At 51.5% G+C, this 15,583-nt stretch overlaps 1 protein-coding gene across 2 annotated transcripts; it reads left to right on the top strand.

Moving 5' to 3' along the window:
* The first annotated feature begins 8,503 nt into the window (after positions 1-8,503).
* Positions 8,504-12,991, top strand: LOC133348055 (class A basic helix-loop-helix protein 15-like). 2 transcript variants are annotated; one of them, XM_061560890.1, is made up of 2 exons: positions 8,504-8,598; positions 10,927-12,991. In XM_061560890.1, exon 2 carries the CDS (start codon positions 10,980-10,982, stop codon positions 11,727-11,729), a length of 750 nt encoding a protein of 249 aa, XP_061416874.1. In that variant the 5' UTR covers positions 8,504-8,598; positions 10,927-10,979; the 3' UTR covers positions 11,730-12,991. The 2 variants fall into 2 exon arrangements, with proteins under 2 accessions (XP_061416874.1, XP_061416875.1); XM_061560891.1 differs by having other exon boundaries at positions 8,537-8,683.
* Positions 12,992-15,583: the final 2,592 nt, after the last annotated feature.

Genomic DNA, 15,583 nt, shown 5'->3' with positions numbered 1-15,583 from the left:
AAAATTGATCCAACCACACACCAACGTTGATCCAACCACACTCCAACATTGATCCAACCACACACCAACATTGATCCAACCACACACCAACATTGATCCAACCACACACAACATTGATCCAACCACACTCCAACGTTGATCCAACCACACACCAACATTGATCCAACCACACTCCAACATTGATCCAACCACACGCCAACATTGATCCAACCACACACCAACATTTATCCAACCACTCACACAACATTGATCCAACCACACCACAACATTGATCCAACCACACACCAACATTGATCCATCCACACACCAACATTGATCCAACCACACACCAACATTGATCCATCCACTCACACAACATTGATCCAACCACACTCCAACATTGATCCAACCACACTCCAACATTGATCCAACCACACACCAACATTGATCCAACCACACTCCAACATTGATCCAACCACACTCCAACGTTGATCCAACCACACTCCAACATTGATCCAACCACACACCAACATTGATCCAACCACACTCCAACATTCATCCAACCACACTCCAACATTGATCCAACCACACTCCAACATTGATCCAACCACACTCCAACATTCATCCAACCACACTCCAACATTGATCCATCCACACTCCAACGTTGATCCAACCACACTCCAACATTGATCCAACCACACTCCAACGTTGATCCAACCACACACCAACATTGATCCAACCACACTCCAACATTCATCCAACCACACTCCAACATTGATCCAACCACACTCCAACGTTGATCCAACCACACACCAACATTGATCCAACCACACTCCAACATTGATCCAACCACACACCAACATTGATCCATCCACACTCCAACGTTGATCCATCCACACTCCAACATTGATCCAACCACACTCCAACATTGATCCATCCACACTCCAACGTTGATCCAACCACACACCAACATTGATCCAACCACACTCCAACATTGATCCAACCACACTCCAACATTGATCCAACCACACACCAACATTGATCCAACCACACTCCAACATTGATCCAACCACACACCAACATTCATCCATCCACACACCAACATTGATCCAACCACACTCCAACATTGATCCAACCACACTCCAACATTGATCCAACCACACACCAACATTCATCCATCCACACACCAACATTGATCCAACCACACTCCAACGCTGATCCAACCACACGCCAACGTTGGGCCAACGTTGGTCCAGCCACCGGCCCGGCGTTTGCACGACGTTTAACACGGGGGTGGGGGGGGTCTGACGAGCAGCGGAAGCTTCGTCAATGTGGGGGGGATCAAAAGACTCCAACAAGTTGCGCGTCGGCCGCGTCGTCACGGCACCGCTGTGACGACGCCCCAAGTCGAATGGGGCGTCAACGTGATCGGGCTTGGTCGTGACGCTCCTTGGAGCCACTTGCCATCGTGACGAAAGCTTCAACAGTCGTGTGGCACAGCCCGAGACGCAGCCTCGTGCGTGCGTAGCTACCACTAGAGACGAGTCGGTTCATTTGGGGTTCGGATTTCTCCTGGCAGGGGGGCGGGGGGGCATAGAGCTGTGATGAGAAGAGAATTTAGTTTGTTGTAGCCCTAACTCCTAGCCCCCTAGCACTACCCTTTAGCACTCGCACTAAACCAGCACCTATAGCTCCAACATCATCATAGCCTGGCCCCTTCTACAACTGTAGCTTCAACCTTAGCCTCAACTCTTAACTCGTCAAAGCCTGCATTGACACCTGACCCTGGAACACGAACCCTCCTCACTCCCGTCGCCCCTCACACTCTCACCCGACCATCTCTCAACCACGCGGTGTTGAGAGCTTGCTGTGAGTCGTCGTTCGCCGTCTTATAATCGATTCGCGTCGCTTGGCTTTCTCTTTTTCCTTTCTCCCTTCCCGACCGCGTAACGTCAACGGCGTCTTGTTCCGAGCGGACTGAGCGACGCTTACGGATATAGTTGGAGAGCGGGGTGGGTTTGTTGTTGTTTTGTTTGGGCCTCGAACCTCGCTTCTGAACGGTTTCGCGTTGGAGGCACGGTGTGGGCACGTGGTGGGTTAGGGTGGGAAGACGGGAGGAGAGGGCACGATGGCTAATCCCCCGTGCGGCGGTGTCATCCTCGCTGACGGACGAGTGCGGTCACGATGCGACCCACGTGGTTAGCTTGAATCTATTTTGACTCTCCTCTCGAGAATGAAATCCGCGTGGGGATGATACGCACGTGTCGAGCAGTAATACAGCTGTGCAAAAAACGACTGTTTGGTCGAATCACTGTTTTTAATGTTACAAATGCACCTGCTGCTAAAATTAGGGGGGTGGAGGGGGGGGGGGAATCACACGCGCACGCTGCAAGTTGAGTTGATATTCAACAATCACACCGCAATTAAAGCAAAAATGCGATTTAAATCCGATGTTAGAGTTTTGTCCTTGCCCGAAAGCTCACGCATACACCGCAGCAATGGCAGTCCATTTCCTGGGCACGGCTTACGCACGGTGCCTCGTGAACACGAAGACCGATTTCGACCACCCCGGGCACCTCCTCGGCTGTTTGGACGCGTGCCGGGCTTGGCTTCTCCGACGACCTCCGCTTGAATTTCGATATAAAGCTTTCGTGACTGCAGGGATTCATCGTCTTGGTTCTTTCGGTAAAGTCACGTAGAAGGGAAATAATGAAATAATAAAAATAAAACATAATAAAATACAATTCTCACGACGTTTCCGGCCACAACGCAAGCAGCCGTCCTCAGGTGAAGAACAGTCTGTCGGAAAGACAGCGTCTGAATGGGCACCTGTTCTTGGGAAATTAAAGACGCGAGCCAGAGTCGTACGATTTTGGCCATACAACTCCCACACTATGGGCCATATCGCGAAGCCAGAGATACACAGAGAGAGATATACATAGACCCACAGAGACTCGCGAAGATACAGAGACTCGTAGAAACACAAAGACTCATTGATTTACATTAAAGACACGAGCCACAGTCGTGTGATTGTGGCCATACAGCCTAAACTATGGACCATATCGTAGACCTCGAGCAGTGGTTCTTAACCTGTGGTGCACGCACCCCCTTGGGGGTGAGAGATGCCCTTGCTGGGTGTGGGAGACATGGGCAGAGTTTTTTTTAGAAGGAAAATAATCGAAAACACAAATTAAGCACGAGCACGTTACGTTACAACTTTGTTTCATTAAACCCTATGCGTTTATTAGCATTATAAAACATCATTGGAACCTCATTTGCCAGTAAAAAAAATGATAATTGGTTTTTTACCCTTTTATCTGGCAACAAAACTGACACCTTTTTTATAAGGAGTCATGTTTGCATAGACCACAATAGCTGCAGTCATAATACAAACAAAAAAGATTTTGCGCCTGTTGGCGTCACCTGGTCTAACACCATGTGAGACTAGGCTCCAAGGAAAGCTGTCTCGGGTGTGGACCAATCAACTTCAAGGACAGTGCATACATTATCAGAGTTATGTTTTTTGTTTGCATTATGACTGCAGGTAGTGTGGTCTATGCAAACATGACTCCTCGTAAAAAAGGTTTCAGTTATGTTGCTCGATAAAAGGGTAAAAAACCAATTATCATTATAAAACATTTTTACAATTGAGAACCAAGGGGTTGCATTGCTGCAGTAAATGTTAAGAACCACTGGTCTAGGGACACAGAAAACCTCTGAAATTCAGAGACCCACAGAGAGGCTTGCAGCTACCTCGCGACTCAACGGACATACATGAAAGACGACCCACTGCAATGATGGCCATGCAACTGAAACGAGCGAACGAACCACGCAGTGAAGCCGATGTCGCCTGCGCTGTTCCTTCAGACGAGGAGCAGCAACACGACAGGAAGTCCCTGCCCTGAAGCCCTCTCGTCGTCGTCGGCAACAGACGTCGACATTGGACATTTTAGCTCGTCAACTGCTGCCATCTTACGCAGTCGCGTAGTGGATACGGGCGATCCCCGGGTTACGGGAGATGCTACTTACGGAAGGCTCGACTTACGGGAGACCCGACTTTGTGGAAATTCTCCCGTAATTCGTGGGGGTTAAAACATTTTTAAAATTCCAATACGCGGAAATGTTTGCGTTAGTTACGTAAGCGCAAATAGTGCGGCGCGGTCAGGTTGGGGGTGGATTCCGCGGAGCGAGCGCTAAGGTGGGCAAGCCGCCTTATACCTCTTTCGCTGAGCCTCACGAGGATTCAGGTAAGATAGAATATAAAATAGAATTGTTAGTAACGTTACGTAGTTCCATTTTTCCTTTTGTCGCATTACGTAATTGTTTAGAGGAGAATAAAAAAAACAAGAATAGCTTTTTACAACTTATGCCAATAAAACAGGGGTTGTGTTTAGATGTTAAAACACAAAAATCATAGATTAAACCTTTTTGCAAGGAATCAAGTCGCTGCCGTTAACCACGTGCGGCACGTGTGGTGAACATTCCAAACAACAACAACATGGCTCTGATAACATTTGATGCATTGTCTTTGAAACTGATTGGTCTACACCGGAGTTGGAGACGCTGCTGCGAAACCTGGAGCGTGCCACCAAGAGGTTTACCATTAGCCCCACCAAAAACACATTCCTGCGGAGGGAGCTGGTAGGAACGTTGGGTTGCTCGGTCAATGACCAGGGTCAACGGCGGCGTGGTGTATTCCGCAAATATGGCCGACTGTGAGGGCGGGCACAAGCCGGCGTGAGTAGGTTAACCACGGGGTGACCAGCCCCTCCCCACCCAGCCCCACCCAGCCCCACCCCTCCCACCCCCACCCAGCCCCATCCTCCCCACCCAACCCCTCCCCACCTAGCCCCTCCCCACCCTCCCCTCTCCACCCAGCCCCACCCCTCCCATTTTTGGATGCACGACGGACGGACGGACACAATAATCCCATGTGGGCTGGTGTAACCAGCAGGTTCCTACCAGTACTAAGCACCTGCCTGGATATTTTGTACCATCCGACACTCCGCCCCCACAACTCCAAATTGGTGATGGGGCAGTTGTGGAGAGTTTCCCATACCTGGGCAGTGTGCTCATGGCCGGCTCTGGTTTAACAGCAGAGGTCTCACTCCGAATCAGTCGAGCGGCACTATCTTTTCGTTGGTTGCGTAACGCTGTGTGGAAGCTACCTGGTCTGTCGCTCCGCAAGAAGTTTCGGGTCTCCTCGGCCACGGTCATTCCCTTCCTTCTCTACGCTTGCGAAACGTGCACCCCCGTAATGGAACATCTCCGCCGGTTAGACACATTTAGGCTGGCCTGCCTACGATCAATCCTGGGTTTAACCCGGCTGGATTGTGTGAGGAGCTCACAAACTCTCGAAAGATCTGGACAAAGTCCCATCGTGATACACAGAGAGAGACACAGAGAGACAGAGAGAGACACAGAGAGAGACACACATAGTGACACACAGAGACTCAGAGAGACGACAACCGCCATTCGCCACTAAGTGCTGGTGACGTCACCACGGCGCTTGTGCCAGGCTATGTGCACCTTAAGGCCACGTGAAGTGTCGAACGCCCGCTGACATGAGGTCACAGGACAGACCCCGGTGCTATGGGTTGACTGACAGCGGAGACACAAAGAGATACACAGGGACACAGAGGCACACAGAGACACCGAGAGAGGCCGTGGACTCGTGCGTTCGCGAAAACCGTGGCTTTTCCCGGCACTCACAATTTAACAAACAAACAAAAACTAAAACAAACAAAAGAGTGGAATTTTTAAATTCACGTGTTGGCGAGTTACGTCCCAAAAACGCATCGATTTGGTGGTGGTGGTGATGACGACGATGACGATGATTATGATGACGACTGTGGACAATTGAGAGAGACGTTGATTTTGTAATGTTTTGGTAACGCTTTGATAACGTTTTCCCCGCCCAAAAAGCAAAAGAGACGCTGAGCCAGCACTTTGAAAACAGGGTGGCGAGGGGCTCCACAACAACAACCAAAACAATTACCCGCGGGCGAAAGACCGGGGGAAGCTCATTCGTGCGCACGAGTCACGATGGTGGTGGTGGTCAGACTCTGTTGGTGGTGGTGGTCAGACTCTGTTGGTGGTGGTGGTCACACTGTTGGTGGTGGTGGTCAGACTATGTTGGTGGTGGTGGTCAGACTGTTGGTGGTGGTGGTCAGACTCTGGTGGTGGTGGTGGTCAGACTCTGTTGGTGATGGTGGTCAGACTCTGTTGGTGATGGTGGTCACACTCAATGGGCACGCTTTGTTGAGCGTGACAAACCTCACTAATTGGCTGTGTCGGGTGGTGGCGGGTTTAACGACACATTTGTATTTACGCGATCTAACCCTCCCCGAATAAACCCCTCTATTAATATTGGTCGCGAAAGTCTAACTACTACTACGTCATGGGACGACCTCCTTGGCCAGTACCAAAATATACTTGTTGCCAGAAAAAAGGGGAAAACCCCTATTAGTATATTTTGGTACTGGCAAAGGAGGTCCCATGATATAGCTGCTCACCCCGAGCTCTCATTACTCTGGTAGTGCGTTGTCTTGGAACTGTGCGCCTTTTGGCGTCATCTGGTCGAACACCATATGAGACGAGGCTCTAAAGAAAGCTGTCTCTGGTGTGGACCAATCAGTTTCAAAGACAATGCATACATGATCAGAGTATTGTTTTTTGTTTGCATTTGACTGCAAGTATTGTGGTTAATGTAAACATGATTCCTTGCAAAAGGTGTCAGTTTTGTTGCCAGAAAAAAGGGGGAAACCCCTATTAGTACTACAACGTGTTAAACTCTCTTTATTTATCTCTGTTGCTCTCAGCACCCCCCCCCCCCATCACCCCCTACCCCGTGTGCTTATCCGCCACCTGCTGCTGTTGGGGTTTTTTTTGTAAGAACGCAAATAAAAATTCGAGTTACCCGCCTACAGATCGATTCTTTTCGCGTTGCTCCGTGGATTGAAACCGCCCTTGCCTTGACTTGGCTACCTGCGGTCCTCGATGGGGGGCGCCACGGCGGCTAGGAGACGTTAACTACCTCGCTTGGTACGCAGGAGGTCGTGGGTACGATCCCGACCCTGACGCCTGCTGTGTACGTGCAGTGTGCGTGTCTCTCTCCTCGTTGTCGCGTGGATTTTTCTCCGGGTTCCTCCGGGTTTTCCCTCCACATTTAGGATTCGAGTATTGGGCTTGCTAGAAGTTTCCACGTCACAAGCCACTTCGTTGAGCTGCCATTTGTGGCCAGGTCGCTTCTGAAAAAGAGCAATATAGCTCAGTGGGCCTTACCTGGTCAAAATATATAGTTTTATATAGGATTAGCTTTACTAGCCGGCTTCGCCCGAGACTTGGATTTTTGTCTTGGATTAATACACGGCCTACGCGGAGGGTGGGGGTGACGGGGACACACTTCGTGACGCTGCCGCATGCGGGTGACATCACAGATGTGACATCACAGATGTGATGTCACCGCTCACTTGCCGTGCAAAATATATCCATTATTGCCCCCCCCCCGCCCATTTTGTACAGTCTGGAAGCTACCCTCGTGCCAAATTTCAAGTTTGTTGCATGTTGCGAAGTATGCTAAACATTTTGAACATACACATATTCACAAATTTCCCTTTTATATATATAGAAGTTGGTTAGAGAGATGTGGTGCGTGATGATGGTGATTGGTGAGTGAGGATGAAGATGATGGATCGTGTTGGGTGATGATGGTGATTGGTGATTGATGGGTAGTACTGTAATGGGTGATGATATAATGTGATGATGGAGAGAAATGGGTGATGGTGTGGTACAGTGTGATGGTGGTACAGTGTGATGGTGGGTCGGGGATCTTTGAGATGGTGGGGCTGGAGTTGAAGGAGGGTGCAGTGGATGGGAGTAATGGTGGGGGTGGTGGTGGGAGTAGTGATGGGGGTGATTGGGAGTGATGGTGGGGGTGGAGGTGATGGTGGGGGTGGGAGTGATGGTGGGGGTGGTGGTGATGGTGGTAGTGATGGTTGGGGTGGTGGAAGTGATGGTGGGGGTGGTGGTGGTGGGGGTGGTGGGAGTAGTGGTGGGGGTGGTGGGAGTAGTGATGGGTGTGGTGGTGGGAGTGATGGTGGGAGTGACGCTACTGAGCAATTGAAGGCAGTCGCCCTCCAGCAACAACGGAGGGCAGAGGAGCGACGCTCACAACAACGAGCAGAGCGCCGGGCGGATAAGATGCAGCAAGTTGGCACAGTAGGGGGTACAGCTGGCGTATCTCCCAGTCGTCTCAGTCAGCCAACCCATGGCACCTGCTGGGTCTGTCCCGAAAGTGCACCTAGCCTGGCACAGGCGCTGTTGTGACGTCATCGTCACTAAGTGGCGAATGGCGGGTTTCGGTATTGGTGATGGTGGGGGTTGATGGTGGTGGGATTGAGGTGGTGGGAGTGATCGTGGGAGTGGTGATGGTGGGGGCAGTGGTAGGAGTGGTGGCGGTTTGGGTTTGTAGTTGGGTGGTGGTGGTGGTGGGGAGTTGTGGGGGCGTAGGTGACGAGGGTGGTGAGGGTGGGGGGAAAGGTGTTGCACCGGGTAGGAGAACACCTGGCACAGAAACGTCCGTACACAGCTGAGGAGGGTTTTACAACAACAAAAAAGGTGAGCCCATCATCTTTACCATCACCTGTCGTCTTTAGAATCATCAATCCAAGTTTGTCTGAAGTGTTTTCTTCCTTTAAATCAGGTAAGTGTATTTGTTTTGTTTCAATCTTTGTTGAGTTTATGGATACATGCAGCATTGTATTTTTGGTGCTTTCGTGGTTAAAGTGTCCCTTGTTTGCCCAGCAAAGCCGTGATGAGTTGATTAGCAAGGCACCGGAGCTATATGCTGCGCTTTCAAATCATCTCGGATTTAAAACTAACTTCTCTCGAACCGCCTTTTGTGTTCAGTTTTGTTGTCCCTGTATCACGGCTGGCGACGTGCGGTGCGAAAGAAGTTCAACATGCGTTCGTGCAAGACTCGTTTTGTTTTAAGGAGAGCGCTTCTTCCATCGAGATGTTCGGTCCAAGTCCCTTTAACAAAAAACATGAGAACGAGTGGTTGTGTTTCGTGTGGGAGGACACGAGAGAGCCCCGAGTAAACTCAAAAGCAAAGAGAAATATCCCCCGTATAGCCTTAACAGACTATAGGGGAAAGTGCTGTTAGCGAGCACCTATGACGGCTGGCAACTGTGGCACACAAGCGGGTGAGTGGCCAGCACCACGCCCGGCCGCATTTGTCTCCGGGGTGGCGATGTTCACTACACACCGCACCAGGTACTCATTTGAGGCTGAGTCGACCTAGAGGAGGCCCACGAATCGGCTCAGATAAGCGTCACCGGTGTTTGAACCCAGGTCGCCAGGTTCGTAGCGCAGCGCGCTCACCGCTACCCGACCGCTCCCCACTCATAGCACGTACACACGTACACATGTGCACACGTACACACGTGCACACGTGCACACGTACACACGTGCACACGTACACACGTGCACACGTGCACACGTACACACGTGCACACGTACACACGTGCACATGTGCACACGTGTACACGTACACACGTGCACACGTACACACGTGCACACGTACACATGTGCACACGTACACACGTACACACGTGCACACGTACACACGTACACACGTGCACACGTGTACACGGACACCACTGCAGAGGGGGGGGGGTCACAAATCCCACTTTCTGTACTGCATTGCGAACGTTTTCAACACAACATGTGCGGTTGGCAGGAGATTCACGGATTGTTGCAGCCACCTGTAAGGCGCTCTGCGATATCTCGTTACGCGTCGTGGTGGCGTTTCTCCGCTTTTCGATTTTTTTTCCGACGATCAGGTCACGCAACTCAAAACAAAAAAACTCCCCGCCCGCCACCGCTTCGACGATCCAACGTCTCAAAGTGGCCGGAAACCCTCCACGGAAAACGAGGCTCGGCGAGGCTTTTCCTGGGTGTAATGTAGGAACGTTCCATGTGGCTCAAGGCCGTAGACATGGAGTCAACATTTGGGGGGGACCAAATCTTTCAGGGTGTCTGGGGTCCCCCCCCCCCCCCCCAGAAAAAAAAAATCTAAATTTGAAAACGAATTTCCTGCGTAAAATATAAAAAATTCACTAACACATGGGATGGACCTTTTATTTATTTATTACAACAATGTCTAATAATGTATTACAGTACATTGCTCTGTTTTTTCTTTTTTCCTTTTGTGTTTCATTGTATGTAATGGCAGAGATTAGGGATTAATAAAGTACAACCATAACCACAATCATATCAACATGAATCTATTTATAGCAATATATTGGGGGGGATATTTTGAGCATATTTGAATATTTATTGGGGGGGTGTCCCCCCCAATACATATTCTAATTACGGCCTTGCTGTGGCTGTTAGGACGTCGCCCTGGGTTTCTCGTTGGCGCTCCCTGAAAAAGGGGAATCCCACGTGTCGCGGCACCCCCCGAAGAAAAGCCGGCGAGACGCGGCGAGGCTTCCCTGGGGGTACAAATAGGAAGCCATGTAGAGCGGTGGCCTGAGCACCTCGTCACGCTTGAGGGAGACTCGCTTCATTTGGCGGCGGGGTGGCCACGGGTGTGGCAACGCTTGTGCCTCACGGCAAGAAGCGCCCAGGTTCGATTCCCGACTGGGGGCACCTTTCTGCGTGGAGTGTGAAACGTTCTCCCCCATTCTCAGCGTGGGTTTTCCTCCGGCGTCTCCAGTTTGCTCCCCCCCCCCCCCCCGTAAACAATTAATTGAAGACTCCGTGAGGCCTTCCTACGTGTTAAACAAGCAGAAAACAATGCCCCCCCCCCCCAGTGAGCTACTACTGAAGACTCGAACCCAGGCTTTCGGAGGTGCGAGCTCAGTATCTCTTCGAACGCGGCCAACCTCCTTTTTTGAAACTTCATTCCGATATCCGCTCCGGTCTTTTATGTTGTTGCAGGTTCTCCTGACCAGCACCGCTGCTTAGCAGTAACACCCCCCCCCCTCGCCCCAATGCCTCTGCGATCGAGCACGCGGGGCCGTGGGCCTCCAAGTTGTGACCCCGTGCCCCCAGACCAATTCGAGGCCCTCTGCTCAAGTGACGGCAGCGAGGACCTGAGACCGGCGATGAAGAGGAGGAGGAGGCGGAGGAAGAGGAGACCGGCAATGGCGGCGGTGGCGACGGACACAGAACCGGTGGTGAAACGGCCACAGCGTCGTGGCGGAGACGGGGTCGGGGATGAGCCGCCGGCCGTGGGGTCACGGTCACGATCGGGGTCACCGTCGGGCTCAGGCTCGGGGGACTCCGCCTCGCGAGGAGACGCCAGAGACGAGAGGACGCTGAGGCGGCTGGAGAGCAACGAGAGGGAGCGCCAGAGGATGCACGGCCTCAACGACGCCTTCCAGGGCCTGCGCGAGGCCATCCCGCACGTCCGCCGCGGACGCAAGCTGTCCAAGTTGGAGACCCTGACCCTGGCGAAGAACTACATCGAGGCGCTCACCGGGGTGATCGGGCATCTGGCCGACGGGGAGCGAAGGTTGGAGCAGCTCGTGCAGCAGCAGCAGCAGCAGGACCAGCAGGAGGAGCAGGAGGAGCAGCGAGGTGCAGAGGGAGACCCCGTGACGAGCGTCCCCGTGAGAGGAGTCCCAGTTAACGGGTTTCCAGTGAATGGGGTCTCGGGGAGAGGAATCCCGGTGAGAGAGGTCCCAGTTTCTGGCCATTTTCGTCGCAAACAGCAGCGGCGCTCGTGCGTCGGGAAGTAGGGCCCAGGGGTCACGGTGGCTCTCTACGTGTGGGCAAGGAGATGGAGGGGCCTTGTCTTGGTCATCTTCAGCATCTATATCGTCGTCGTCATCGTCTTACTCTTGGAGATGGTGAAATGTGCGCCATGCAGCGAGGTTACAAACCCTGGTGGTGGAGAGGTTGGGGGGGAGAAATTGAACAGTGAGTTGCACTCCTGCGGATAGACTGGTCCCCGTCATAGCAACGTGAAAGTTTCACTGTTCGATTAGTCTAAGCTCATTTTAGCGCGGAAACACTGACTTGGGTGTATGCTGCATATATCGATAATGATCAAAGTAGGGGTTCAAAAATTTAATAGGCTTTAACCTTTCCAGCAATCATATAGGTATTAAGATGGTCAAAATGGTCCCATAGGTAAAGTAGGGGTTACCAGTGTGGTGTGTCTGTGTGACAACTGGGCTTACACTGCGTAGGGTACGCAGCCTGGAGGTTCCGAATAGAATGGGTGAGGAAGGCGTTGTGGATGTAATCAGGAAGAGGAGGTTGTTATAGGCGTAACGTGTAGAGTGGAAGAGGACACGGGAAGCAACTTGGAGGTTCTGCATAGAGGAGGGCAGGTGACCGAGAAAGCCATTGGAGTGGCACCCAGGGGTCGGTGACCACCGGGAAGGCCTAGAGGAGCCATGTGATGGTGGCGAAGTTGAGTTTGAGCGCTCCTTACAGGACCTGTCAACCCTCTTACAAACGCGAAGAGACGAAATGAGAGCATTGTTGTGTCGATGATTATGGCAGTGTGAGAGCGGTGCTTGCTGATCCGCCCTCTCTGGACATCTGTGAAAGAGAACTTCATAGCCGGTTCCTCCAGGACGAATACATCGCCTGCTTCTGTGTCGCCTGCGGAAGAAGAGGGCCACTCTGAGGCGTGCGGTGACGACGACGTCGAGATCGTGACCGGTCCTTGAGGGACGTGTCCCGTGTACAACAAAGAGGAAGACCTCAAGCCAGGCCGTGGTGGCGACGAGACTCGGGTCAACCGTGGGGGGAAGGTCGATGGTCGACATTACGACACCGGAAGGATCTGGCAGAAAGAAGGAAGCGATGGCGACGTTGGATGGTATGCAGGGTCGCTTTGACCTGGACTTTCGGTCCTGTGACCCGCGTGTATATTAGGTGAACTGAAGTGAAATTTGTTTGAATTTTGTGTAAAATTTCACGTTGCTGCATCTCAGACGAGAGACGCAAAATGGCGGGTTCTGAATCTTACGAGGAGTGATGTTGCCGATGACAGCGTTCAATTACGAATGTTTATTAATGATGGAGACCATGCGAATGAGAATGATCGTGGTGATTTGGAGTTTGGTTTTTATGTGAAATAACATAATAAAGAACACACACTTGATGATGAAAGATATTGACTACTGGTCATGGTTATTGATGAAGACCATGCTATTAATGATGATGTGTATTAGAGACCGATGCTACACTGCCGATTAAGCAGTAAAGGGGTCAAAATGAGTATATTGGTTCAAATTACCAAATGTGTTGGTGTTTATTTATTAATTACAGCTCTGGTTCACTGGAGGAAAATCCACATTCCTATGGCAGATGGGCGAGTGTATCCATAAGACAAACCAACTGTTGACTTCCCCACAAAGTGTTACGCATTGTATCGACCCCCCTGATGGAGAGATGATTGATTGAGCCAACACACACGCCCAAATTAGGATTTCAACGCTACTCAAACCTCCGATTGTGAGCTACTCACTCTACCGTCGAGTCGCGTGGCCGGTAAAATTAATGTTCTTCTGTATTGATGATCGATGACCGAAGATGAATTATATTTCAGCAATAATCATGTGTGTGATTGCAGTGCAGCAAGTATGTGTGATAGCGCTCCTTCCCCTCACCCCCCACAACACCGTAACTTTGAGCGGTTTATTTTAGTTTGTCATCTGCCACAGTTCACATCGTGACGCTGGAGGGTTTTTTGTTGTTGTAATCATTAACCCGGTTATGGAGCCACCCAGCTACTGGGTTTACCCTCCACAGTTTAGAAACATGCGTTTAAAGAGTAATTAGGCTGCTGTAAATGTCCCCGTGATAAGCCACTTCGTTCAACTATAATTTGTGGCCAAGGTCGCTTCTGGAAAACTGAACTATTTTATCTTCTTGGTTATTTCGGTAAAGTCACGTAGAAGGGGAAAAAAAAACCTGAGGACGGCTGCTTGCGTTGTGGCCGAAACGTCGTGAGAATTATTTTATTATGTTTTATTTTTCTTATTTTATTATTTCCCTTGTACGTGACTTTATCGAAAGAACCAAGAACATGAATCCCTGCAGTCACGAAAGCTTCAAATCGAAATTGAACTATTTTAATTTGGCCAGGTAAGGGCCCACTGAGCTATGTAGCTCTTTTTCAGAAGCGACCCGGTCATCACAAATGAAAGCTCTAACAAGTGGCTTTATTGCAGCCAAATACTCTAAATGCGGAGGGAAAACCCGGAGAAAAATCCACGCGACCACGGGGAGAGAGAGGGAGACACGCCGCAAACTCCACACATACACAGCAGCAGGCGTCAGGGTCGGGATCGAACCACGACATCCTGCAAACCAGGCGAGGTTGTTAACATCTCGCCACCGTGGCGCCCAGTCTTTTGGGGCCGTCCATAAATGACGTCATGCACCTAGGTGGGTGGGGGGGGGTCAGAAATTTGTGACTATGTGTGACGAGGGGGGGGGGGGGTGAGAAATGTGACGTCACATCAAAATGCACAACTTTAAATAAATATAGACAACACGTTCTACTTAATTAAATTGACTTTTTAATTAATGTTTTCTCCTACAACATCAGAGTGCAGCGACACATTAAATACGCTCTACAATGACAATAATTTGAAGCATGTTTTATTTTTTTTTGAGGGGGGGGGGGGCAGAGCTTTGTGACGTCATATTTGAGGGGGGGGGGGTCTGACTTTTTGTGACGCCGTGTGACGATGGGGGGGGGGGGGTCAAACATCGTCCAAAATCGCGTGACGTCATTTATGGACGGCCCCTTTCTCCCTTGTGATGTAGGATGAACGTTGAGACTTACAAGGGGCACGGGGTGACCAATAAGGTCTGAATTGGTCCGTAATAAGGTCGGGCACTGATAAGGGGTTGACGGGTTTGCAATTATCGATCCACTGCTGGATGAAGGCTCCTGTAAACGGACCTCACTCCCGCTCCTTGCGCGCACACACGGATCATTGATAAATAACGATCGATTCCATCTATCAATCCACCGTCGGATTAGCGTCATCAATCGATTATTTTGTCCAGCGGTGACGTCATTCGATTAACGCGTTGAATAACGTAACGGGATGGGGGGAATCGATTCTCGCGGTCTGTTCAGGGCACGGAATCGATCCACAACCCCCCGTACAGTCGGAGCGCGCGCGCCGCTGCGTTTAATTAGCAACGGACCACGTGACCCCGGCGTCATGTGACTGCGGTGACGTCATCCCGGAATGGGGGAGGGGTGAGTGGGGGGGGATGGATGAGTGAGGGGGAGGGCGGAGGGGTGAGTGGGGGGGAGGAGAGGGTTGGGGTGAGTGGGGGGGAGAAGGGGTGAGTAGGGGGGAGGAGGGGGTGGGTGTGGGGAGGAGGGGGTGGGTGGGGGGAGGAGGGGTGGGTGGGGGGAGGAGGGGGTGGGTGGGGGAAGTGAGTGGGGGAGGAGGGGGTGGGTGGGGGGAGGAGGGGGTGGGTGGGGGAAGTGAGTGGGGGAGGAGGGGGTGGGTGGGGGGAGGAGGGGGTGGGTGGGGGGAGGAGGGGGTGGGTGGGGGGAGGAGGGGGTGGGTGGGGGGAGGAGGGGTGGGTGGGGGGAGGAGGGGGTGGG

The sequence above is a fragment of the Lethenteron reissneri genome, chromosome 26 (assembly GCF_015708825.2).
Source record: "Lethenteron reissneri isolate LAM-NWPU_2019-01 chromosome 26, ASM1570882v1, whole genome shotgun sequence".
Lineage (NCBI taxonomy): Eukaryota > Metazoa > Chordata > Hyperoartia > Petromyzontiformes > Petromyzontidae > Lethenteron > Lethenteron reissneri.
This window is presented reverse-complemented; position numbering and strand designations above follow the sequence as displayed.

Excerpts from the sequence above, each read along its gene's own strand:
- LOC133348055 (XM_061560890.1), top strand. The coding sequence starts at position 10,980 with ATGCCTCTGCGATCGAGCACGCGGGGCCGTGGGCCTCCAAGTTGTGAC.